Source organism: Mus caroli, unplaced genomic scaffold, assembly GCF_978045245.1.
Source record: "Mus caroli unplaced genomic scaffold, Mus_caroli_1 scaffold_2, whole genome shotgun sequence".
In the NCBI taxonomy this organism is placed as follows: Eukaryota; Metazoa; Chordata; class Mammalia; order Rodentia; family Muridae; genus Mus; species Mus caroli.
This window is the reverse complement of record NW_028227257.1, coordinates 147,072,427-147,100,303: the sequence shown is the minus strand read 5'-3', so window position 1 is coordinate 147,100,303 and position 27,877 is coordinate 147,072,427. Positions and strand designations below refer to the sequence as shown.

The 27,877-nt window shown below is 50.2% G+C and overlaps 1 protein-coding gene across 2 annotated transcripts in view; it reads right to left on the bottom strand.

Moving 5' to 3' along the window:
* The window catches only part of Mvb12b (multivesicular body subunit 12B), a 158,527-nt gene that overhangs the window by 61,206 nt on the left and 69,444 nt on the right, over positions 1 to 27,877 (bottom strand). For both annotated transcript variants that reach the window (XM_021153581.3, XM_085834999.1), the window contains exon 7: positions 11,100 to 11,194. In XM_021153581.3, the coding sequence (XP_021009240.1) occupies positions 11,100 to 11,194 (95 nt within the window). The remainder of the gene's footprint in view (positions 1 to 11,099; positions 11,195 to 27,877) is intronic.

Sequence of the window (27,877 nt, the reverse complement as noted above, 5' to 3'; positions counted from 1 at the left end):
AGATTGCTCATGCTGTAAAGCACGCCAGGCGCGAGAAAGCACTCGCCAACAAAGGATCTCACTTTGGAGGAAAGTTTGGCATCATTCACCATCCCAGAGATGATGCTAAGACAAATCTGAGTGTGAGGAGTCTCATTCTCTGTGACATGTGACAAATAATTCCATCCATACACAGGCTGGTCCAAAGACTTGCTCTCCCTCCCTCTCCCTCTCCCTCTCCCCTCCTTCCCTCCCTCCTTTCTTTCCCTCTAGTAAGTAGCACAGAGGCTTAGGATTATCACTGTAACTAAGAAGGAGGGAAGCACAGCGGGCATGCAGGGCAGCACTGAAGGAAAGATGAGGTGAGGTGGGGGCAGGGGTAGACCCAGGTGCTCTGTGTGTGGGAAAGTTAGCTCTGCTGCCCTTAAATAGGCTGGGCTCTCCTCTGTGCTGCTGTCAGAAGTCAGATGCATGTGTCCCCAGAGAAGGGAGGACACTCTGGTGTGAGACACTGGGCAGCTTCTGAGCTGAGTACCCACCTCTGTGAAGTCGCATCATTGCCTGGTAAATCTCAAGATGCTAGCCTGAGCCCCGTCCTTCCGGGCCCCAGGCAGGTGGAGAAAAAGGGGAGTGTGAAGCAGAGGGGACGTGGGCTGGAAGATCACGGGTCCTAGGCTAGGGCCTCTGCAGAGAGGTGGCTGGAACATGGGAGCTGCAACTGTTCACCATCCCTGGCTCTTTGGAGGTCTGATCTAGAGAATGAAGCTTTGAGAAAGGGCAGGCAGGTGACACTGAGGTGGTCCCCAGCTCAGATGGGACCTGATGCTGGTGGACAGACACAGGAACTCATGGAGCTACAAAGCTCACAACAGGGAAAGGAACTGAGGGTTCAATGCCACTATGTGGCATGGTGGGTTTGGCCACCTCCCATCATTTTAAGGTTCAGGGAAAACTGTGGCACAGGAGACAAAGATGTACACAGCACAACTTGCATGGCCCCACTACTGATAAGGGGTTGTTGGAGGTGCCTCCTTCATCCCCTTAGCTGTCCCAAAAAGGACCTGCGAATGGGTCTGGAGTACTGTAGTAATAGCAACACCCCTGTGGAGTCTTTGCCTGCTCCTGATGCCCTTGGGACTTAGAGATCCTAGTCAGCCATGTGCTCAAGGCCTCTCTCTCCCTAGTGAGAGCTGAGAGGCTGGGGCACTAGGGATTTCCAGAGCACTGGGGCCACCCTGACACTTGGGTGCTTTCGTGAATCATTTGTGCTTGTACACTTTCACCTTTCAGGCTGACAAAGGGAGAGAAACAAACAGCAGCCTGGACTGAACAAGAGCCACGGCCTCAGGGCCTGATGTCCAAACCTGAATTTAAATCTCAGCACTGGGTGCAGCACTGGGCGGGTCCATCTCTCTAAACTCTTTCTCCCACTTAGAATTGTCTTGAGTTTTACATTAGTGACAAAAGGCCCAAACAGTGCACTCAGGGGTTCCACCCGGGAAGGGCGGATATAATTAAATACATTATTTCTATTAACTCGATCTATTTTAATAAAATAGATAGGTGTCATCTATTTTAGCTCCCTAAATGTGTTTAAATGAAAGACATTACCGTAATATCCTCTCCTCCCCTCTCAGCTGACGGTTGATTACTGTGAGAGACACATACATGGAGAACAGAACAAAAGGCAAACTTGCCGGGGCCTAGCAAACACAGGAGTGGATGTTCACAGTCAGCTATTGGATGGATCACAGGGCTCCCAATGGAGAAGCTAGAGAAAGTACCCAAGGAGCTAAAGGGATCTGCAACCCTATTGTTGGAACAACATGATGTACTAACCAGAACCCCGGAGCTCTTGTCTCTAGCTGCATATGTATCGAAAGATGACCTAGTCGGCCATCAATGGAAAGAGAGGCCCATTGGACTTGCAAACTTTATATGCCCTAATATAGGGGAATGCCAGGGCCAAAAGAATGGGAATGGGTGGGTAGGGAAGTGGGGGGCGCTATGGGGGACTTTTGGGATAGCATTGGAAATGTAGTTGAGGAAAATATGTAATAAAAATATTAAAAATTAAAAAAAAAAGGCAAACTTGATACGTAAGCCTCTGCAGACAGCAGTGTCCAGAGCAGCCCCAGCAGAGGTGTCAGGAGCAGATGAAGAGCTGGGGTTAAGTACACTTCCTTGGTTATTAGTATGCTTTGGGCCATATCTGCAATGGGGTCCTCTGCCTGGAAGGAAGTTATGAGAAGATGAACACAGGGGGAGGAAGGAGTGCCCAGATACCTGCTCTCTGTCAGGGTGCTGTCTAAACAGAGTGCCCATGAGGTCTAGGGCCTGTAGATATATAGCATCAGGTAGGATCTTGGACCACCTTGAGCTGCATGTATCCATGGTACCTGTGGCCCTGATGGGGTGCAACCACACCTTGTCTCAAACAACTGCACTTGTTTTTGCCAAACTGACCTGGGAGATGTGGCATCCACCCAGACCCGGTGCTGCTCAGATCCCTGGTGGGAAACTCAGGCCTGAAGTTGATCTGCAAGTCCCTGCCAAGGTCCATCCAAGGCCCCTTGTCTGCCTCACCCATGAATTGAAGGCATTGCTGCCCAAGCTCTGCCAGGCTTTCAAGCCAAATACAGACCGAGAACGCAGTGGGAGTCGGCCACCTACTTAAGAGCTCTGAAGTACCTGTCACCTCATAATATTTTAATTTTCCATAATGACTAAACTGGAGTAGGTCTTGGTGCTCCCCCACCTGCAGAGAGTAGAAGCACACACAAAGGCCCCGGCAGTCATCAGCTCCACCAAGGATTTTTCCTGCAGACACCAAAGGCACATGCAGGAAGATTTTATAGATGCTGCTGGCAGGCTCTGCCTGCCTGGCACTTCCCTCTTTCCTGCCCCTAAGCCGTCATCCTGTCGCCTCCCCAGAAGGGCCTGTGGGCTCTCTGCCATAGAAAATAGCCCACTTGTAAGTGATGATGCATTTCGGCATCCCGGCTTCCAGAGATGCTGGCTGAATAGTCGCAGAGCCTTTACTGCCCGTTTCCCTGTACTGGGGCGGGGGAGAACATATCTTCCCTAACAGTCAGAAGTGACCATATCCATCAGACTTCTGGGAGGGAGCACAAGGCTGCAGTGAAGACCGTGCTGGGCATGTGCCAGTGTGTCCTGAGTCACGACTCCCCACAAATCTTTGGGCTCCTCCACAGGTCATGTCCAGCAGAGAAAGTGAGTATGGAGAGCACCCCTATTCCCACAAGACCTCCTGCCTTGCAAACTGTTTTTACTAAGCCCTGGATCCTCCCAGCAATTGGGGAGGGGGGCTGGACACTCCTTGTCTTTCCCAGGTGTGAGAGTAGCTACAGCACTGTGTCACCCGCCTGAGCATAATGCAAGCCTCTAGGGGATGCTACTCATGCACGCTGTGCAGTGTACGACCTGGGAGGCTGCACCCAGGATTTCTCTCTCTGAAAGCTGGGTAGCATGTGTCAAAATTCTGAACATGATGTGACAGCCTTTGCCAACAGGTCTCTTGATGATCACAGAGCCTGCCATGGGCCCCAGAGTCTGCTGAATGAGCAGAGGCTTAGCAGCCTTGCTCCTTCTGTGGACTTTGTGTTACCCACATCTTCCTGACTTAGAAAGGGGAGAAGCCCACCCCCAGGCTTTCAAACAGGCCCTTGTCTACTGAAGGTGCTTAGCACAAGGCAAGTGTAGGGTGAGCCAGGAGGATGGCGGCAGACTGCGGGCAGAGGGACCCTAAAAAGACTGAGAAGAACGCTTGATAATAGGCCTTTGAAGGTCACTTGGGAAAGACACAAAAAGGCAAGGTGGGTGGAACTGGTGCTGTGCCGGATGTAAAAGCAGAGCGGAGCAAGGACTCAGAGAGTGACGCAGGCTGGCAGGACAGGGGTACAACATGTCAAAGGGCAGATTGATCTGGGCAGGAGAGGTCTGGAAGGATGCAGTCACTCATGGCTGGGGACATGGGAGACATGCAGGTCTGACCGGCAGATGAAGGCTCAGGCTGTGCTTGGAGGAAGCACTTGCCACCGAGACAGCAGGACATTACGGTTAGAAAGGGTTGGTCAAGTGGGCAAGCCACAGCATTTGTGTGTCTAGGCACCTGCTTGGGCTAGACCACAAGCCCAGCCAAGTGGGCTTGTAGAAAATGAGGAGGGGCCATGCTAACATTCCAGCTGAGGATTCATAGGGCATGGGCCAGCCATGGGCCAGCCATGGGCCACGGGCAGGGTGTCAGGCTCTGCCCCTCTGTGGAGCCTTGCAGAGACACTGGCTCGAGCTCTTGAGTGCCCCTGTGAACGGGCCTATGCGTAGTGTTCATTAACTCCTGTGACACGGCGGCCACGGGGAATGTACAAAAGCATATCCAATTAGCCAGGCCTCTGTGAGGATTTGCACTCTTAAATCTTTCTGCATTTCGAAAGGGTTAAAGCTTATTATTAGCATATAATTTACAGTCCTTTCTCCCAGGGAAGGAATAATGCACAGTAAATGCCACATTCATTTTAATAATACATGTTACAGTCTGTGCCCACATCTGCACAAAGGTAAAGGAGACAGATTTTTTTGACATGTCCCACTCTGCCATCTAAACACAGGCTTTTTGTTTCTTAAGTGACGGAAGGTTTAATCAAGAAAGCAGGCAATTCATCAATCGAAACAAGGCAGTGTGCGTGCGCCTGACAGCGCACACATGGTTGTGTACAGAGCGAACCTGGCCACCTGTCAGCCACCCCTCTACATCAGGATCTACAGATATGCTGGGTGATCAATTCCCATCCTTCTGTTCAGCTCTTCTTATCCTTATTATATTTTTCTGTAGACTTGATCTCACTGCCAGTCATGGCTAGGCCCAATGGATACACAAGGTGAGCCACAGCCCCCACTGTGGTAACTGAAGTCCCTTCCACCCCTGCCACTACTGCCACCACTGTCACCACTCAATTCTCTCTGGACCTGAGCACTGCTGTCAGGTCAGCCACTTTCACTGCATTCTGGAATGTCCCCCACACTGCACTCTGTGGCTGGTTCAAGTTGCCTCTCCCTGCTGGGCACTCACCTAACAGCTTTCTAAGTCGTCCCAGGTATCCCCAGCGCTCCAATAGATAAAGGAAAGCGGAGCTGGGAAATGCATCATCTCTTCAGGCCACAAGAGCATGTCCACGGAAGATGAAGGCCACAGGGACGCAGGGAACACAGAGGCAGCATCCGGTGGCCATCATTAGTGACCCACTCAGCTCATGTATGAACTAGGAGGAGACCCACAGCATGCCACGAGTGGAACCAAGTGTTATCTGCATGCCACAGGAGATCTGGGCTGCCCTGTCATCTGAGCCTCACTCCTCTCGATCCCAGCCTGAAAAGCTTCACTAAGGCACAAGGTAGGTATATTTTCAGTGTTTCGTTTGAGTCAAGCTGTGTCACTCCAGTTAGCTGGAGCTCACAGCAACCTGATCCTTGCCTGGCCTCCTTAGTGCTGGGATTGCAGGTATGAGCAATCACATCCACTTCTCTCCTTACAGAGACAGACAGACAGACAGACAGACAGGTCACTCCAAATGAAAGGAACTATGTTTGGGGTGGAGTGTTCTGTTTGTACAGCTGGTAAGGTTTCAAACAAGCAGCAACCCTCACCCAGACACACAGTCTCTTGCCATAAAGTATGTCCCCCGCCCCTCACAAGACATACAGACTCTTTGCCACAAGATGAAGAGCTGCTGGCAGAAATTTTATCCCATTGGATGAAATGTATAAATCACGAGTTTCATAATACTGATAATTAAATGTCCATCTTCCAATTTAAATGAGAACTGGATTAAAACTGCATGGAGAAAGGCTGATCCTCAGGAATCATTAATTATTTTTAATTGCTTCGTGCCTTCGCAGCCCATGCCAGCGTTCTGCAGCTCATCCACAGATCTCTGCTTCAGAGAAAAGTGTCCTCCTGTCTGCCCTGACAAGAGGACAGACTTCAACCCAAGCACCTTCAGCCCTCCTCGGCATCAAGCATCTTAAGAGGATCTAGTTTTTCAGAGTGCAGCCACGGAGGCCAGGAAGATGTGGCTTGAGCCATCAGAGACCGCTAGGGGTGTGTAGGGGACCTAACACTAGGGAGTAGGGAGTCAAAGCCATGGAGCGGCCGGCCCAGGCCAGATCATGACACTGGGCCACCTGCCTGGGGGTGTTGACAAGGACCCTGTGTTTCTGCACAGCAGTGCCCCTTGGGGCCAGAGATGTGTGTGTGTGTGTGTGTGTGTGTGTGTGGCTTTTCTCACTTGACAGTTTTCATTTGTATTTGCTTAATTTTTATACCTTCAATGCCCCCCCTCAAAGATTAAAAAAACTTTTCTGTGGTTTAAAAGGCAATTAGAGGGAGGAAAGAGAAGGGAGAAACTGTAATTATATTTTAATTTCAAAAACTATTTTAAAAAGGCAATTTCGTGAAGCTCCTAACTGCAGTCAGCAGAGGCCTGGGCGCCCAGCTTCACTGCTCTGGAGGCGCAGTCATTAAGTGCATCTGCCACGCGGCTGAAGAAGTACCCTGGGTTAGGAAACGGCATCGAGACCCTTCCCTCGGGAGTCCCCTGCTACAGTGTGTGACAGCAGGAACTGGGGAGGGATAGCCTAGGTGAGTTTTTTCTCACCAAGATCTCCAGTGATGCAGGCCACTTCAGCTGAGAGTGGCCAGCTGAGTACCCAGGTTGCATGGGCTGTTCTCAAACGCCATTATCTGCACAGAAAGCTGGGTGTGCTACGAACAGAATAAATGCCCATGAATGTAAATTTTTACAGTTCTCTCCCCATATACAGAGCTGCCTGATGGACCTGTGACTGTCCATATGTATCTGTGGGATTATTATCCACCTGGAGCATCTCACACGGAGCAGAATTAGAGCCAGGGCTGGCTGCAGCAGGGCGCACCCACAGCCTCTCTGCTCATTCCATTCCGCTTTCAGGACTGCTTACATTGGGTTGTCTTCCACTTGTGTTCTGGGAGGAAAGACTATTCTCTGTGATCAAGAAAAAGGATACTTAGCACCTAGCACCCTGCCAACAATCTTACCAAGACTTAGAGTCAAACCCAGCACCCACTGCCAGGCAGCTGCCAGACGCACCCAATCTATGCCCCTTCCCACCCACCTCCACCCCCTGCTATCATTTTCTCTCATCCAGGTTGATTTTGTTGTGTGTATTTTGGGCTCTACCTAAAATCGTCCTTAGACCAGGTGGAACAGAAACCACTGGATGGTCAGACATCTAAACACCTGAAGAAAGTTATAGGAAAAAGAAAGCCTCTGGGAAACATGAGGGTGGCCAGGAGAGGGACACATCCTGAACCTTTGTGAGATAGCAGTGGCTCTGAGTTTTATCCAAGAAACATTCAGAGTCCAAAACCAATTTTATCAGAAAAGGAGGGGGTGGTTCCTTAACAAGCGCTTGAGGTTAACCCAAGAGCCACAGAAACACTGCATGCAGCGGATGCTGGGATACTGAGTTGAGCTGAGGTCTGTTTTGAGAAACCTCCCACCTCCATAGCCCACTCCTCATCCCCAAACCCCTGTGCTCTGGTATGCCTTATTCTTTCCAGAGATGCCTTTCTAGTTTAACAAACTATGACCCTACTTCATGCTGGCTTGTCCTGAAATTTCTTTTTGTATCAAAGCCAAGTATGTCATGCTTTACTTGAATCCTAGGTTCCTAAAAGAACCCAGGTACTGTGGGCAAAACAGTACAGCTGTGCCTCTGTTCTTGCCCCTGCTGACAGGGCTAAAATGCCAGCATAGAAGATTTTTTTCATTAATAAGAGATGCTGGGTTGGAAAGACAGCTCAGCAGTTAAGAGCCCTGGTTGTTCTTCCAGAGGACCTGGGTTCAATTCCCAGCACCCATGTTGGGGCTCATAACTATCTGTAACGCCAGTTCCAGGGGACCTGGTGCCCTCTTCTAGCTTCTGTGAGTACTAGGCAGGCACACAGCACAAGCACATACATACAAACAAAACATTCATACACATAAAAAATAATCTTTTTAAAAGTATCCTAGAAAATAAGATGCTAAAAAAAAATTAGTTGCGGAACATTTTCAGGGTTGGTGGTGAAATGTCTAATCAGATCCACTTGAGGCCAAGGGGAACCCTCAGGGGGCTCATATCTTAGAGGTATATACAGGTGGCAGTCATGACTCAGGGGCTCACTCAGGAAAGGATGACATGAGAGGGGACAGTCAGAGAGCTTTAGGCCACTGCTTGCCCATGCAAGAAGAAAATCCCTTAAACATGTTGGTGTGGATCTTCCTAGAACTTATATTTTTAAAAAGAAATCTCACTTAAGATTCAACTAGTTGGGTTTTTTTTTTTTTCCCCTCACAAGGTTCTTGTCCTGAACGTTCTGTACGTTCCCTTCATTTGTGGCTAACTAAAAAGCCAGGCCACTGAATAGTTTGTAGGACATCTTCTTGGTCAAGTAAGAGATGGCCTCATACATTTCTCTCCTTGCTTCAGAGTATTCATATAAAAAACAACAGTCCTCACTGTGGGTCCCCAGCTCTTCTTTTGATAAGTTAGATTTCACATCTGTAAGAATTTTCTAGAAGACAGTCCCAGGAGAGGAAGGATGTGGGACAAATGACTGCTTCATGGCTTTTTTTTGGGGGGGGGGGTAAGAAGGCAGCAAAAGGGATATAAACATTCCAGGACTCTCATGCCGAGCCAGCAAGTTCCTCACCCATGTCCACAGCAAGAACGAGTCTCTGGACTGGGTGGATCATGGCCGATGTGCCTGATGTGTCTGAGCACTGAAAACCACGACACGGCTGTGAAAGCACAAAGTCTGGCTCGGTAAGAGGAAGCCGCAGACAGGAAACAAGCTGGTAGAGGGGCTGGCCCTTGACCCTGGAAACATGCAGGTGTATGTTGAGGGACTTGTCTGGTGTTCCTGGGCAGAACAGATGCAAGCTCAATGAGTCTGCCTGGCAGCATTCTGTATGGTCTCTTCTGCTGCCACAGGAGCTCTGATATAGGCTCTGGGATGGAAGGAGACTGTCTTGGCTCAGGGAAGGGAATTGGAAAGTAAATGTCCCCACACTTACTCAACAGGGCTGCATTTTACATTTCTAGTCACACTGTTCCTACAGCTCCTTATCTTAGAAAGGGCCAAAAATTATCAAATGGCTATGGCTATCTTCAGGAAACACCGAAAGCATGCACCAGGGCTCAGCCTCAAGAGTGCTGCGATCTGCACTGGTGGCTGAGAGGAGAGGGTCTGATGAGTCATGTCATGGTTTTCAGCACTTCCACTGTTGGGGAGTCAGCATGGGGCTTGGTGCCTGGGGCATGGGTCACCTTATGAGGTTTTTGGATTAAACCTCTAGAAACCCTTATCTTACACCAAACTGAGATGTGTGCCACTTGATACCAGATAGAGCTTATGTGGGTGGCAGAGACAGGGTGGTCTCTGTGCCCTTGAGTTAGAACAAGACAGAGGTGGGCAGGCGATATGGGGGATGGAAGGGGATGGATGGACTTCCCAGTCCCCGCTCCACTAGTTGCCATGGTGAGCCTGCAGGCCTCCCAGGAGTCCTGAGGGCCTGCAGGGTATTTCTGGTGACCCTGTGAGAACCAGCTCCTAGCAGAGTGATTTGGGGCCTGTAGCTGCTGAGGAGACCTGAGCTGTCTGTGGCCTGAGCTAGAGCCTCAACTACCTCTGAAGATGAAAATCCCACAGATTGTCATGGATATAAATGGGACAGGAAGTTCTGACCCACTTCCCCTGTGCCCCAAGGCTGTTACCTTGCTATTGCTAAACCAGCAGCTGAAATGAGCCCAGTCAACACTTCATCAACACTGCACTACGGAAGCAGCGGTCCAGAGCAGACGATCACATTCCTGCCAGATCGAAGCCTGTGCCCTGTGGGCTATTTGCTGAGGCAGCATCAACAGCTGGGAAAGCCATCAGAGGACACAGGGATGGTGGGTGCTGCCCAGTGCCAAAGCTGTAAGATGTGCAAGCTGCCGACGAGAAGAGGCGTGTGTGTGTGTGGGGGGGGGCGGTCTGCGGGAGGTGGACCTGGGCGTCACAGTCCTGTTATGTCCCCCTCTGACACTGAGCATCTGGGAGATAAGTCAGCTTGTCTACAAAACATGCCATCCTTCCACACTTGTTACATTCCCCTGACGACTCTCCTGAAATAGTCCTGGTGTGGAAGCCGCACTCCCCAGAGACACTTTCCTTAGACACATGTGGCCTGCCCCTCCCCCCCTCTGCCCTGGCTTCCAGAGCAGAGCCAGAGCTGGAACTCGGGGCTCCCCCCTTCCCAGCAGGAGTGCGGCCCAGAAATGGAACAACCTGCCTGTGCTTTCACTTCCAAACCTATTAGGGAGCGATCATAACGAGACGCACGCACACTGGCAGGAATTACCCCACTGTGGGAGCTCACCTATTTAGTAACCCGAAGTTGCAGGTTTTAGAAAAGAGAGAGAGATTACCTTTTAAATAACCGATTCATTATGGGACATGAGTGGGTGTCATGTTCCCGTGTTCGAAATGTCACTCAGCATTAAGGATGTGTGCTGCTAAGTGGCGCCGATTTACCGTGTTCCCCAGTGATGGGGGTGCTTGTGGGCTTCCTGGGCTCTAAGCAGTCACCTGTATGGCCTCACACCTCATGATTCTTTGTTCTGCAGTGAGGCTGCCCCATTCCTCCTCCCTGGTGAAGTTCCTGCCACAGGAACACTATCCTTTTCCAGGCTGAGTTCAGAAACCACAGACATGGACTCTGGGTGTGCGAGGGGAACAGGCTGTGTCCCTGCTGGACACACACCGCCTGTGAGAAACTAAGGTGAGGACAGGCAGGGACACACGTTGGCAGGCAGGACTGGGTGTTCAGCGGGGCCTGCCCGCTGGCATGTAAAGGCTGTGGTGAGCATGCCCCCAACCTGAGAAACCAACACACTGCACCTCATTTGCTTCCAAACATACCATTGGCTAAGTTCCAACACAAAGGAAAGGGAAAGCCAGGTTCTGCAGGGAAGAGACCATGGCTGGGGACTGAGATGCACAGTGCTGCACTGGCCTGTGACCGTGGCCCGCATACCTGATATGGCATACAGATTGGAGAGCTGGTACTCATAGTCTGTGCTGGTGTTGTTTCTGCCTCGGAAGGTAGCCGGTAGTGTTAGGGAGATGTGCCTGAGGAGACAGGGAGAAAGGCGGTTACAAAGAGTGTGCTATGGCCTCAGCAAGCACACGATGGCATCCATAACTGAGCAGCGTTCTGGAGTGGCAGAGCACGCGCTTCAGTAGACCCCCATCTTCTTCCTCAGCCTTGACCTTCCCAAGAAACCAGCAGACATTTTCTTCCATCCTACAGGGTATTCCCCAGAGATCAGCAGTCTAACCCATAGCTTAGTGTGGGATAGATACGTCAGTATGATCAAGACATCCCGGCTGGGAAGAGTGGTGTCCACATCCACCACAGGTTGGAAAGGATTTCACTCTCAGGTAGGGGACTAGCGACCTCTGACAATCAGCATGGCACCTTGCTTTGAGCGACTGTGTCCTGCACCCCCTGGCACACAGCACACAGTATGTCCTCATGGAAAGCACCTCCCCTAGGCCCACAAGGCTGGCTATGAGCCTGTGACCAGAATGCGGAAGTGAGCTTTAGTCCAGAGCAAGCGCCCACTCAGCATGCTCATGGCTGCCTTCAGAAAACATGGCGAGGAGAACCATGGCGATGGGGAGAGTCGGGCCCAGCCGCTCTGGGAGCAGAGGAGCATTGCCAGCTTCCTGGAGGCCTGCCCGGGGCTGCCTAGGGCGGTTCAGTTGCCTATGTGTAGGCTACATCCAGCTATTAATGCAAAGATGCCGGTGGGGCAGTCACCATAGATTTCCCGCTCAAGCCTCCTCAAGGCCCACCCAACCGCCTGTGGATGTTCTCTCTCAGGGCTGGGGTGTGCTCAGCAGCGGGGGCAGATGTCAACACAACAGCAGGGGCACGTAGGCAGTTTCTGTCACAGACAATTACTGAATGCTTGTTGACCCAGTCAAGTGTTGGGCATAATCCTCTTGGTCTTTCTGTGGCAGCAAGTGTTGCTGGCTCAGGCACTGCAGCTCTCTACAGAGCATTTCCCCCAAGGGACTTGTGGACCCCAGGCCTCTCTGCCATGGAGAGAAGCAGGTGGGTGAAGGAAGAAGAAAGCAGTGGCCACAACATTTGGGAACTCACGGGGGTGGGGGGCGCGGGGAGGGAAGGGATGGTTTCTATATATCTCATGAGGCTACATGAAGGGCATGGGAATATGGACATAAGAGGGCACAGGCAGAGGCCTAAGTCTTTGAGGAAGGAGCCACTCAGCAGGCAAGTGTTAAATGGAAATCAAGTTTCTACATTTCTGGCACCTCTTCTCTCAGGAAGGAAGCAGAGACCTGGGGCTGGGGGCACAGATCCACAGTGCTCAGGTGAGAGGAGCTGAGGCTGAAGCAAGTTTCAATTGCAGTTCCCAGTGTCAGACATAGGGTGGCCACCTCATACCCAGTGCTTAACCCTGCCACAGAAGGTGACTCAGAGAGGAGATGGGCCTCCTAACAGAAACACAAGTAAGAATGGAAACGAGAGTACAGATCCCTAAATCTCCTGGAGGCAATAACTTTATTTAAAGCTATGCTGCCTCAGATCTTGGACCTAGGCTAGAGAGAGGTCACTCGTGCTGGGTGGCAATGTCCTGGCCATTTTTCTGAAGCCAGTGACCCAGTGGATTCAAGATCTCTGCCACAACCTACCATGGCACCCCAGCAGGTGGCAGTGCACTGTACACAGATGGACAGCTAGTGGCCTGGCCCTCCACAGTTCACTCACTGGATATGGGACCCAGTCTCAATGCTAGCATCTGGGAGCTGGGTGGCCTCTGAAGAGACATGCCATCTGCCAGCAGACACAGGTCATGATGCAAACAAAACAAGTGTCACAGAACCAGGTGAACCCTTAAGTTGGCGCGAGGGTTAATCTTGTCAAGTTGATGGGATTTGGAATCTCCACAGAAACAAGTCGCTGGGCATGGCAGGAAGGGAGTTTTCAGATCGGGCTGAGTTGGGAAGACCTACAGCAACACCCCAGACCTACAGCAACACCCCACCCCCAGGGCAGTGGGTCCCTGCCCAAATAATCAGGAGAAAGCAAGCTGAGCGCTTGGGCCTTCTTTCTGCACTTCCTGACTGTGGGTACAATGTAACCAGCTGCCTCAGCCCCTGTCCTCATGCCTTCCCCACCAGGATAGACTATATCCTCAAAGTGTGAGCCCAAATCAACCCTTTCTTCCTTAGCCATCCTAGAGCCCTGGCTCCTGAGAGCTTGAGAGTGGAGCCAACGCAAACCCACTGGGGACTTTCCTCTGTCTTAAACTGAACCCCATGGCTGTGAGGTCTTGTCAGCTTAGCCCAGCCCACACCCCCACATTGGCCAATTCCAGCTTCAGCCTTTTGTGTCCTGTCCCTGTGGCTTTCAGAACTGCTCCAGGCCTCTGCACTTGCTCTGTCCTCTGCAGAGGCTTCTGCAGGCCAGGCTGCCTTACCTATAGCTGGCCAGGCTGCGTCACCTATAGCCACTTTGACCACCCTAGAAGAGATAACCCACCCCAACAATTCTTTTCTTTTTAAAGATTTATTTTATGTATGTGAGTACACTGTCACTTCCTTCAGACACACCAGAAGAGGGCATCAGATTCCATTACAGATAGTTGTGAGCCACCATGTGGTTGCTGAGACTTGAACTCAGGACCTCTGAAAGAGCAGTCAGTGCTCTTAACTGCTGAGACATCTCTCCAGCCCCTAAGAATTCCTTTCTAATTCAAGGAGCCCACCTTGCTCCCTGCTCAGCCCTCCCTCTGTGGGCAGAGCTCGATTTGCACCTTTTCTTCTCCTCTCAACACCCCAGTGCTGAGAACAAAGCCCTGTAAAGTTGCCTAGGACTTGCTGAATGAATACATTTGACTTTGACTTGTAATTAGGGATGATTTTGGGAATTTTCCAGCAAGCCTTCCCACCTGCCTCCTCAGGACTGGGCTGGTTAATGGTTTGGAAAATGTCACTCCCTCCGACTCAAGGAAAACTTCACCTACACAGTACACACTCCTCGTGGCACGGCTTATAAAGCCACAGATATCAAACACTGGGGGACAGCTGCAGCTGCAGTACAACTGCATGCTGAAATAGGAGACTGCTAGACAGACCACACTGGCACCTGAGGCACCCGCGAGGAGGAGGAGGACAAAAATCGAGTTTCCACATTTGAAAGTGAACCTGCCAGCCCCAAGAACGTGCCAAATCCAGGTGAGATCAAGGCAAGCACTGTGCTGCAGCAGCGATGGGAGGGAGGGACAGAACGTTCCAGGGGCTGCTCTGATCACCGCTTCTTCTGAAGCTGGGTCAAGGGCTGCACAGCTTCAACCACTACCAAGATATCCCAGGAGGTAACTGTGTCTGGTGCCTATTGTGTAACAGAAACAGGGGATCACAAGAGTGGGCTGCAAGTGACCACTTCATGGCCAGACACAGTGACTATGGAGAGATCCCCTAACACCAGGAAAGCTAGAGGGCTGTTTGCCTTCTCCTTAGGAATCTTAGGGATCATCAGTCATCAACAACCGCTACTTGGCTCAGGTAACCATTTTTCCAACATCTGGTTTATGGAAAGGCATCCGGGCAGCCTCTAAGCCCTCCAGAGCCTTTGTCTAGCTTTGTTCCTTCAGGCCCTGTCAGGTCCTGCCAGAGACAGGCCATACCTGCAGGGCCGGGTGGACGCTGCTTCTGGAGCCGTTACATCAGTGCAGAGGGGCTGGCAGTTCTGTAACAGATGAGCATCAGGCCGCTGCCAACAACAACTTCAGCTAAATAGATGCTAAGGGAAATTTCATTCTTGCCCCGAGTCAATATGAGGCACCTTATTCAATTAACATGGCCACTAAGCCTCAGACAGCCCTGTGCAAAAGCCCTTCAGTTACACATGACATTTTATTACGTGACAGTAGTTGCCAGCACAATTTATTTCCTTTCATTCTGCCTTTTCCTTGCTCATTTAAATCTGTATTTTCTAGGGTTGATTCCAGGTCTGTGCGAATGTTTTAAATGCAACCATCAATCTTTCGGACCCCATGGTCACATGGAAGGGAGATGGCTCTGCTGGGTGGCAGCAGACCCAGCTGTCTCTTCAGACTGTGGGGACAGTAGCAAGGGGGGCTGTGGCTAACCTGCAGTTGGAGATGACTGTTGTTTTTGTGTTGTGTCCCCTGTACAGACACGTAAGGGTCTCTTCGTTCTGTTCTCCCAGGGCTGAAAGTCACCTTCTAAAGCACCAGATTTCAGTGTGTGCTTCAGAGACCTAGGGGTTCCTGAGACTTCCAAGTGGGATGCCAGGTCACAGCACTTCTACAATATTGAGCTATTTGACTTTCCTTAAATGGGATATTAAAAAGCATAAGCTAAGCCATGTGTGGTAGCTTATACCTACAATCCTAGCATACAGAAAGCTGAGGCAGGAGGATCACTATGAGCTCCAGGCCAGCCTGGGTTAAATATTTTATACACACACACACACACACACACACACACACACACACACACGACATCACAAACTACACACAGACCTGGGCAGCTGGCTCAGTAGTTAAGAGCGCAGCATGCTCTTGCAGAGGATCTGAGTGTCGTTCCCAGCAACTGTATCCAGTGGCTTACAACCATCCATAACTCTGGCTCCAGGGCCCACAACGCCCTCTTCTGGACTCCACAAGGCATCTGCGCTCACATGTGCACACCACACGCAGAAGTATTTATACACAGCATTATACAACTAATAAAAATATTTTTTAAACGACAATAAATGCTAGACCCAGAGAAAACAGGCACCAGCATCCAGTGCACTCTGACACGAGCATATTCAGAACACTTAAAACTTAGAAGAGAACTTAGCATGGAAGTGGGTACAACACTGGAACTGACACATCCCTAAGGAAAACACGAGGAGCAAATTCCCCGTGAAAAGACTGGATCACGAGTTGGGAGGGCCATGTGAGTTTCCATCACAGTAAATGCAACCCCTCCACCTCCAGAGTGAAACGATGTCAGAGATGGATACTGTCAACCCTTGGCGAGGATGAGGGGAGCCAGAACAGTCAGGGGGCTCTGGCAGGAGCACAGCAGCAAACCCACATCAGAAAGCAGCTTCAGGTCAGGTTTTAAAAGTCAAGTACAGCCACTCACACAACCCAAGAGGCTTCTGCCCAAGAGAGGGAAACAGAAGTGTGTTTCTATACCAAGGTTCGTTCACAAAAGTTCTATTGGCTTTTTGGCAATACTAAGAACAGAACAGATGTACAATGCCAGGTGACTAGAGAGTGACTTGTCATACTGTGTCAACTCGGCAATCAAAAAGGGACAGACTACTGACATGCAAGATGGGTTAATTTGGGGGCAACTAGATTGAGTAAAACGTAACAGAAAATAATACACACTATGGTGCCATTTCTGGAATATTCTAGGGAATGCAAACTACTCCACAGGGCTAGACCAGTGGCTGCCCTTTACAGACACATGGGGGGGCGGGGGCACGCTCAAGACCTTGGTTTGTTGAATGTCTCATGTGTACACACACATCCACCTGCAAAGCATATGAAGTATGCACAGCTTACAATATGCACGTCCCACTTGAACAAAGCCTGTCCTGTCTAAGTAAGCAAAGACAAGGGAGCTCCTGGAACGCCAGAGCAGTGGGGGCATCTCGGGTGGTGAGTGAGTCCTGGAAAATACCCATGGCAATTTCTGACTTTTCTTAATATACTCAGTGCCCAAAGATGACAGAGACCCTGAGTTTAGAAGATAAAAAGTTGTGCCATAGAAACCTTTTTACTTCCAGCTGAAGACAACAAAGAAGGCACAGCCGCCTCTTTTTCTGGAATAAGTGCATTAAAACTGTAGCTGCTAACCAGCTACTAAGGAGGCTGAGTCAGAAAGGATTACTGCAGAAGTTCAGGGGTCACCTGGGCAACAGAGTGAGATATTTTCTGGGGGAAATGCTCTAGTTCATTCCAAGCTTAGGAACGGGAAGCAGACAGGGTAGATAGACTAGAGCTTAGCCATTCTCTCTGGAACCATGAGGACAGAGAGGGACGTGGGAAATGCTGTGTTTTAGATGGAAAATACGGCTAGCTGACATTCTCACAGACTCTACCTGGAAAGTCAGTACGAAATCCTCAAACCAGCTACCTGCTGGTAGCCAGGTGCTGAGGCTGCCCAGCCTGCAGAAATACCTGTGGAGTTCCTCGGGTACCCAGCTATGCAGGTGGGCACATAGTTTGCTGGAGATTGGACTTGGGTGCCAACTCTGCACTGCCTATGAAGGTTCACAAAAAATCTGAAGACAACACTGTAAGATCACCATAAAGAGTGATACATACATAGAGCAGTGGCCATGGGGGTTCAGAGCTGGGGGAAGGCTGAGGGACTGGTGGAAGTGTTGTGTATGGAGCAGAACCTCAGCTGGCAGGAACTGGGGCTTTGGGCAGAAAAATGGGGCAGCTTTGATGACCTCCTAACATTGCCAGGGGCGGAACAAGTAGAAGGGACAGCTGAGCTGGATACTCTTCTGTAACACAGCTGTTAGACAGCTCCAAAACAGCATGTCACAGCCAGCCCTGAGGGACAGCCTCCTCCTGTGCACAGGGCCAGTGCCAACAAGCCTGAGGGATGTCCAGCTCTGGGACGTGACTGTGGTGTCATCAGCAGTCACGCTGAGGGGAGGGCGGATGCACCCACCCCACACACCTCATGGTTTTCATTGCTAATGTTCTGATGAAACACTGCTTCCCTTCTAATCAGAAAGTTGACAATGGCAAAGCCAGGGGGAGACTCTCAGAGAGGGCACAGGGGACAGCCCGCAGCACAGCACTGGTGTGAAAGAGCTGTCTCATCATCGACACCAAGTGTGTGGGACGTGATCTCGGGTAGTCCAAGAAGGAGGGTTGGGGACAGCAGAAGGACCATTCAAAAGCAATGGCAGCTGAGCTGAAGTGGTGGGGGTGGGGTGGCAAATGGCTAAATGAAATTCCCTTTTATTCCTGCAAAACACCACTGGGAAGAAGTCGGCTGCGATGCACAGCCTCAGCACCAGGTGTGAGGACGTGCTTAATGAACACCACTTAATGAAGAAAAAGGCTCTGAGAAAACACCTGGTGCGAGCAGGGTGCGGGAGTCACGGAGATGGGCCTTCCCTGCACCTGCTGGCATTTTAATCAGCACCTTTTGGAGTATCCCCACTACAAGCTGGTCACGGTGTCAGAAGAAGGTCCCTGGCCAGTGACTACACTCACTGACAGTCTGGGGACCCTTGCTTCTTAAGGACCATATGCTCAGGGGCCGGCTCCCCCTGAAGGTAATTAAAATGCATCATTTCAGTTGCAAGGACCTGGCCTGCATGAGACCCCTCTCAGACCTCTCAGAATGGCTCCTGCTTCCAGGTCCTCGGAGGGCCTATCCTGGGACTGAGCTCTGAAGCGTCCCAGTGAAGCCAGAGGCTCCTCATTCTTGGGCCCCGGTCCTGGAAAACAGAATGGCCGCATTTCAGCAGCCACAGGCCCCGACTTGTTTTCTGTTGTGCTCTTTCTTCTCTTGCTGCTCTTGGAAGGCCATTCCCAGTCACCGCCACTGTCGTTTTTTATAGTCTGATGTGACATTTTTCCACACCAGCAAAGGCAAGTGCTTTTATACTTATCACAAAAGCTTTCTAACTGTCCTAGTGAGCAGAGGCCTCCATGGAGAGACGAGTGTTGTTACAAGTGTTGTGCACACAGGAGCCATAGACTGTCCGAGTGGTTATTTTTTATGTTTATTTTTACGTGTGTGTGTGTGTCTGTGTGTGTCAGTGCCATGGTGTGCATGTGGAGGTCAGAGGACAAAATGTGAGAGTCAGTCCTCTCCTAACATGGGTCCAGGGATAGAACTTAGGTTGTCAAGCTTGGTAGCAAGCAACCTTACCCACTGAGTCATCTTACCAGCCCAGCATCTGTCTTTAACAGGTCTCCTGCTAAGCACTGTGCTATGTGCTGAGATGGCTTAAGAAGCCAGAGTGAAGCACGTTCTCCCAGCAGGAGTTTACTGGCCACAAACTGAAACACACATAAATCTATCACAAAGCGAAAAAGCTCTAAAATCCAAAGACTAGAGGAGTATAAGGTTTCAGACTTTGGTTTTAAAATAATAGAGGGTTGGGGACAACAGCCAACACCTGTTGACAGTCTCCTGCAAGGCCTCACCTGGGAAGGGGAGAAACGGCTCAGGCAACAAAACAGCTACTCCTGGGTCAAAGTGACAATGCCACAGACACAAGCAATGTCTGGTGGAGAGAGATGGAAGACAGCGTGGACTCAGTGGAGAAGGGCTTTCTGGGGAAGGGATGCCAGAGGCTCCTGGGAGTAGGATGGTTTCTACTATTCAAATGCCCCACAACCATCTCTAAACAACCCAGTAGGGTTCACAGTGTTCTACGGATGGGGACACAGTGGCTCAGAGGGTGTTACCCAAGGTCACAGAGCTAAAGAAAATGGCTGGGCTGCCAATGAAACCATGCTCTTTCTACAACAACATGTTACCCAAGGAACTGCACAAACACAAAAGTGTTCGCTTCTGTCCAAGCCACCCATTTGATCAATACGACGCCAGCCTACCAACCTATATGATGAGTTTCCCTCATGGGCCATCCCCAGCCCTCACAGAGCATAATGCACTAGACAAGCCAAAAAAACCAAAACAAAATCTGTCATAGGAAGTCTAAGGAATCTCAGCTCCCCGAGTTCCCGCGGCGCAGCTTTAAAGTGCGCGCAGCTCGACGGCATATGGCAAATCAATTACTAGTTTAAATCTTAAAACAAAAACATGGCAAATGCAGCACGGAAATAATCAGGTACAATGGTGCAGCTCGGATTACAGCGGCCACTGGAGTTTTGAATACAATTAATCATCGTTCCAGGCAATGGGAAGCCATATTGACACTTATTCCTAATTTGAATATTTAATTAGGGTGAAGTTCTTCATCAAATTATCGTAGAACTGGGAGAAAGCCTGGAAGACTTACACAATTACCATCTTAACCCCTTCCCAGCTGCTCCCTGCCTGAGAACACTCTGGCTCTGCAGGGAGGAGGACTCCTGCTCTGTTCTGCCCTGATTCTGTTGGGAGTAGGGGTGGGGGGTGTATGGAAGAGTTAAGATTGAGAGGAGAAAGCAAAAAAAAAAAAAAAAAAAAAGAGCCCAGCATGTGACCTAGGCCTGCAGTGACTTGAGATGGAGATCCAGATGAGCACTGGAGAAGAGCTGCATGCTGCATGCCGATGGAGCACCAGCTACAACAGGTCTACCCTACCCCCACTCAACCCTCCCCAGGAGCTGCATTGAGTCAGCATGGAGGTGCCTGTATCCCCATCTTAGAGAAGGAGAAACAGAGGCTTGGAGGAGTGCTGAGACTTGCCCCAAGTGGTCAAGTCAGCCCAGTTACTCATCACCTAGCAGTTCCCACAGCAGCTCCCTCAGCCATTGGCTGGTTCATCAGCTAGTCAACATGGACTCTCAGCCCACTTGTGAGACTTTGTGATCCCTGCTGCAGCCTCTTGGGCATATATTCACTCTGTAAACCATGTCCATGTAAAAAATACGTAGACGTGCTTCCTGTGTGCTGTGTGATATGAGAGTTAACATTAGTAATTAAGATAGGAATGAGAGAGCTTGCACTTGCCTTGGTCAAGCTACCACGGAAGGTGGGTTTATGACAAATTGCCATCATCAGAACTGCTCAGTAAATTCTGACATTGTGAGACGTTACAAGCTGCTCCTCTGTGTTTCTGGCGTAGTGTGCTCATGGCACCCTCCACATCTGGCTTTCATGTTGAACTCAGGTCCGTATGTGTGCATGACAAGCACTTAATGGGCCGAGCTCTGTGGTCAGCCCCCTTGAAAACACTTTGGTTGGCTTTCATTACATTCTACCCCAGAGATTATGTAACCGGAAGTAAGGCTCCCACTGCCAAGCCATGTCTTCTCGACATCCTCACTCAGGCTTATGTCCTCTTCTGCGCTCCATGGACGTGCTCAGGCACAGCAACAGACTGACAGAGCCACAGTGGCAAATGTTTCCTAACAGATTCAAATGGCTTAGCACCCTCTTTGGGAGGGCATCCTACCTCCTCCTACAATGGCCACTCAGCAGGACAGAAGGGAACACCACACTGTCTTTCTCAAGGCAGCCTCCCCACTGACCTCCTGCCTACATCTGGTCCCAGCAGGACACTCTGGGTCTCTCAGGCCTGCTCTGAGCAAGCTCCTGATGGGAGCAAATGGCACCAGGAACTTTGAAACTTTCCTTTGTATATTACATTAATCCACATAAGAAAATCTCTTTTAATGAGGAGTGATGTAGTCACAAACTCTCCAGAGCCATAATTAGAGCAAACTAATTGAAGTTGTGTTTTGACACACTTTCCAAATTCACGGGTGCTGGATGACATATTCACAACACTGGTGCCGCACAACCATGGCGACGGCAGAATCATTAGGCTAATAACGCTTATTTGCATTCTTCTCATGCCGCCAGCTCTCCCTTAAATACTGTTTCTACCACTGCTCCTTTACTGTAACTTTCCACTCGGCGGTATTAACAGTAATTATTAGTGCTTTAGTGGAATTTTAATGTTAAGAATAACGGTGCGATTGGCATGCACTGAATGCCAATGTTGTCTCTTAACTGCCACCCATCTGCTGGCTTGGAGGTGCTCCCTCGGCCCCCAGCCCCAGGGTGCCCAGATGCCATCTTTGCAGCATTTATGACAACTGCTAAGGGTCCACACCTAGGGAGAGCTGAAGTTCGGGTTCTTTATTTACTGTTTCAAATGCTTGAAGAGAAAATCTTTCTTCTCTCCCCTTCTTTCTCTTGTAAGAACAATAAAATGCAATAGAAATTTTTTCCAAGCAGTTAAAAAAAATCTCAATTTATAAATCCTGTCTTTGGCAATAATACTAATGAGTTCCAGGAGGCCAGGCTGAGGCCAGACTTTGGCCAGGCTTTGTCACCACCCACCCTTGTGGTGATTAAAGGCAGACAGGGGACAACTCACTTGTGGGTGGGGTTAGGGGTGGGGAGGGCTGGATCTATCAATGTGGAGGCACTGTTTGCCATCAGCAAGGCCAATTTTGGGGGTGCTTAACTCAGACAGACAGACAGACAGACAGACACACACACACACACAACTCAGCAGTTCTAAATAATGGTTATTAATGACACACTCTTTGAAAGTGACAAATTACTTTTGAAATTTAGACTCTAAGAGGTATGAAGAGTGAGCATGTTCCACAGAACATGACAGGAAATGACAGCCAACACACAGGGCTCCCACTGACTTGGGGTGGGAGGAGGCAGGGTCCCACTGCTTGGGGCACTGGGCTGACTGCCCCACACCCCGCTGTTCATATGGTGACTGAGGGCAGATTCTGGGGAGAGGGGAGCATGCCCTGGTGGCATGTTTATCTTCCGTGGAAAACCTGAGAAACTTGCCGTGTTGTCGGGAGACCAGGGAACACTGGGAGCCCAGATCCCTGAAGTATCCTGGGATTAGAAAGAGCTGTGGCCTCGCTCACCACACCTGAGCATGCGTGGTAGAGCTCCCCACCTATTCAGAGGACTGCAGGACGCTGCTGTCAGTCCTCCCGCTGAGAGGAGCCAAGCAGGTGGAGAACAGAGACTCACTAGTCCCTGAAAGCCTGGGAGGGTTCTTACAAGGATTGTGCCACTCTGCTATATTTCAACTCACAATTCCTTCCAAAAATAAAAAAATAAAAAGAGTAAGCTCTCCGAGTTGCTGCAGCACTCTAAGTCACTGTATTTACTCACTACCCTTAGGTTTTTATTATACTCGAACCCTGCAATGCCAAAACACCTACCTCCCCTGTGAAAGAAATGAAGAAAAAAGCCAAGCCCGGGCCTGGGGCGCCACCCTTCCATCCCAGATGATCAAGTCTAATCTTATAAAGTGAAATATTTAAAGAGGCTCTAAACCTCACTGACCTAACTTCTAAAACCAAGAACACATGGGCACTGCTGGCTTCTCATCCAGCTGACATGGCTGCCTTTCCAGAGCAGGGGGCCAAGCTGCCTCATAATGAGCTGCCTGCGTGAGAGCCGAGAGCCCAGAGCCGGCGAGCGGCCAGGCTGTGCTCGAAGGCCCAGACCCCTGACCAAGAACCCCAGGCAACTCTTTCCTCTTCCAGCCCACTCTATCTTAAGAGCTGTAGAAAACATCTTGGTTAGCAGAATAAAGCCTGGCAAAGGAGGGGGTGGGATGTGGGCCATGGGCTGGACAGCTGTGATTGGTCTTGTGCCAGCTCATACCTGCTGGCTATAGGAAACACAGAGGCAAAGAGCTGAAAACCCAGGAGGCTCCTTGTAGGCAAGCAGGGTGTGCTGGAGGCCCCTGGGCTCTCCGCTGCTTTCTGCTAAGCCTCACTCCGCAGGCTTGAGCTAAGTCATGAGCTCTCCAAGGTCAATCTTCTCTCAGAAAAGGGACTGGGTTGTTTACCCTGTACCTCGGTTGCAAAGATGCACACACACACACATGCATTTAAGTGTTTACATGATGCCTAATACAAGATGCTCAAAAACTTGTAGCTGAAACAATAACAGCAGTATTTATTCTAATAATCACTATTAATATCATTCAACTAGAAAGAAACTATATGCTGTTCAAGGAGGATATTTGAATTGAATTTTACCCACTCTGTGGGCAAAAACCCAACCCAAATAAACTCAAAAGATTTTCTGAAAGTTACTGAAGGCAAAGGATTTTATTAAATATCCAAATTAATAATTGAAATCCCGTCTTGAAACAGAGCAGTCTATCGTGGCGCGGGGTGAGACCCCGGGAAAGAGCCCTGGTGCTCATTTTACTTTGTTTGGCGGCCAGATTTCCACTGGAGACCCAGGTGAAATATTTCATGGAGTTTCCTGCAAACAGACTGTCAGCACCCACTGATAAAAGGTACATACCCTCCTCTAAATGGCCAGGCTCGCAAAACCAACCCCAAAGTGAGCTGATAAGTCTGGTCTGACACACGAACAACTATTTTCATAATCCTGAAACAGCCTTTCTCCAAAGCCAGGAGCTGATACACAGAGCAGAGATGTACTGGAGAGTGGGCCTCAGAAAGGACTTGGCATCCATAACCCAGCTTTCCAGGACACACTCCATGCAGAAGCCACACAACTGTCACTGTGAGAAATAAGACACTCGCTATGTCATACAATCTGCAGAGTTCTAGCAAATTTGCAAGCAGCAAACACCTTGTTAAAACCTGGTGTGAGAGACTGACGGCCGCCGTGGCTCAGAGGTGGGAGCCATATTGACTAATAGTCAATTCTTCATTAAATAGAAGCCCTGACTTCCCAAGAAGCAGTATTAAAAATTAATATCTAAAAGTGTATTGCTCAGCCTAAAGTCATCATTCATATCTAACAATACCAAACTGCATTCTAATGAAATTTCTCCTTCAAAATTATCCTGACGCTGATCCTAAGCTGGGTTTGGCTTCAGAGGTAGCCACAGGCTCTGTCCACAAGTGCCCCTAACTGGGCAGGTGGCTCCCACAGTATTCTCATGACTCCAGAGTCAATACTGCCTGAATGCTTGCCAAAGCAGGGTCCTGGAGCTGTGTTACAGGAGTATGACACAGGGACCTTTGGGTATGGATTGTACTGTCTTTGGTCAGCAGCTACAGCTCAATGGCACCACCCCTGCCCCTGTAGTGTGGATTCAGACTGATGACATCATGTCCAGCCAGGGGGCCTCTGGGAAGTCCCTGCCACCCACTTCCCCTCTAACAGCTGGTTTGGAGCCTGGAGAAGCAGCTTGCTTAAGATAGCTGGGTACCAGAGGGCTGACACTCAATCAGGCAGAGGTCCAGCTCTTAATAAAAGCTCAATAAACTCAACAACCAGGGGTCACGTAACCACAGGCAGTGGGCATAGGGGGAACTTGCAAGGTGAAGGGAACTGGCCTATGAGCTGAGACCTGGGCTCTGAGACACCAGCTGTGGGGCACTAGGGAAGGCCTAACTTCCTATTCCTAGTCTCCATTCTCTCCACTTGACATGGGGCTGGCAGTAGCGCCTGCCTGTGGAGCTATTGCTAGGGCATTTGTTTATTGCTCACAGGGTCCTGGAGATGGGGCTAGGCAGCCCGGCACTACGGTGTGGGTTCTGTGCTATCTGCAGCTGATGACGGATATCTGGACAGATAGAACCACAGGTGAAAGGGGGGGTAGGTACATTCATGTTTACTCCTGGCTCCACACTAACTCATGTTATACAATCAACACACATTCTGAAAATATTTCCCAAATGTTGGACACCTGAAACTCAGAAGTCCTGACCCATCTGTGGCCTTATTTCTTCCCAACCACTCTCTGGTGTAGTTGAAAGGTTTCAACTCACAGTGTCACTGTGCCATCACCGGTACTGTTTCTGTGTAGCCAGTCTTTTGGGGCTACCATGGCCAGGAGAGAGGCCAGGAAGCAGTGGTGCCCCCCCAACTGTAAAGGGGGGGTTTCATGTGAAGGAAAGAACATCAAACTGTTGGGGTGTTGAGCCCCAACCTCTCTTGGCAGGATCGGGGCAGAGTGACCACCCACCTCTGCATTACCTGTGACTTACTATGGAAGAACAACCTAGCCCATGCTACAGTCCACTGACTATTAGCAGGGAGGAACAATTCTCCTCGGGACCAGCTCTCAGCCCTGTCTCCTAATCTGACCAGGAGGCAGGATTTATCTGACCCTTCAGGAAATGATGGACTCCACACCAAACCACAGCATCTCACCCAAGCCTGAGCAGAGAGCTGTCCTCTGCCTGAGTAGAATCTGCCAGGCATTCTTACAGGCAAAGGCCTGCAGTACTAATCTACCATGAAGAACTGGAAGCTCATGCCGCCACAGGAAGTAGAAGACAGCTGGCCTCAGCCTCAGCCATGTAGGCCTCCTGCTCCAGTCCTGCCTCAGCAGGTGAAGTGGGGGCAGCATCTATGGCACAAAGATCCCTTGTAACCGAAGGTGAAAGGAGGTAGGAGGAGGGTCTGAGGCTGTCCTGTGGACACGGGATTGTGCTATCCACCTGAGGGTTCGGCTCAGTGGGGCTACTTTTCCAGTCAACCAGATCATTTCATGAGTCAGCAGAACTGGGCCCTGGGTCCAGCAGGGAGGCAGGATCCGGCAGGCAGGATGGCATATAGCTCATGGGCTGTGACAAGGGATATGACAGCGATGAGAGTAGGTGGTGTGATTTCCTGTCTCCTGCAGGAAAGGCCATTAACCTTTTAGATGACAGCCCTGGGACCTGAATGATGAACCATTTTTGAGGTCAGCAGGATCGATGTTCTCAAAACCTGACACCGACATGCAAAAGTTGTGACTGAATCCTGGTGTCCCCGAGAGGAAGACTAAGTAAGTGCGTGTGACAGATCTTCTGCCACAAAAAATGCCCTATTTCCCAGGGTATCTGTCACAGACTGATAATATCCATGTAAAAAGTTAAGTATAATTATGTCTGTCACTGAGAAACATACTTTGGAAACTGTGACTGACAACATTCTGGTAGCTCACAAGTCACTGGGACAGCCCCCAAGCCCCTCTAAGCACCAAGTACCAGGACATAGAGAGGCAAGCTCGCCTGACACCTTGGAATGGCTCCCAGCAGGCTGCACCTGGAGGGAGGATGCTGTGACCAAAACATGGGATGCACTTTGTAGGGCTGAGCACAGCCACTGTGTGCATGTGTTCTAGTTTCTAGGTGCCCTCATTCACCACTGCATTAGTATGTCCAGGATTCTGGTGTCCATTCTGGGGTCACACAGAAACTGTTGCTTACACAAGCCAACACTGGTCTGAGACATGGTGCCAGCACCACTGAGGTCTGGGCATTGGGCAAGGCCTGCCTGTACCCACCTCAGAGATATGCCATGGTGGCAGCTTCCCTCCAACTGGAGCCTCCGTCACTACCACCAGCACTGGAGAGGAAGAGGTGGTGTGGGTGGAATCTGGAGCAGGCCTTACTGACCAACGCTCACCCTGAGCCCTCCTGACACACCGCAAGGTGTCTGCTGAACCTGGATTTCCAAGAAAGGGTGTTTGATGCTTGGCTTTAATTTGTCAACTTGACACAATCTGGAAGGGAGGACAGCCCCAGTGAAGAGCTGTCTAAATCAGATTGGCCTGTGTGCATATTTATGGGGAATTACCTGGAGAATGTTAATTGTTAATTGATGTTACAAGACCCAGCACCAAAGTGGGTGGTAGCACTCCCTAGGCAGGAGATCTGATGTGTATACAAGGGGATAAAGCAAGCTGAGCACGAGCATGCGGCATCCACAGTTCTTTGACGTGACCTGAGTTCAGGCTGCTCTGACTTCCTGCTATGATGGGCTGTCACCTGGAAAATGAGCTAAAGTAAACCCTTTCTCCCCTACACTGTATCTGTTGGGGTGTTTTATCACAGCAACTGGGAACTACACTAGGTCAGGGTAGGAGGTAGGTGAGACATTTCTTGATTAAGGCCTGAGAAGAGGCTTGAGGTCCTCGTTTCTTTTCCTACTGGAACAACATATCCCGGAGGGGCAAGGCTCTCGCGGTCAGCCAGCTCTGCTGCTCTGGAGACCAGTGTGGAGTGCAGGGAGGCATGCGGCTGAGTAGTTTCTCACCTCAAAGTGGTGGGGGGGGGGAGAGAGGGAGGGAGGGAGGAGGTAGACTCCAGCGACTCCCTCCCTCATTGAAGCCTACCTCTCCAGTGTCTAACATTT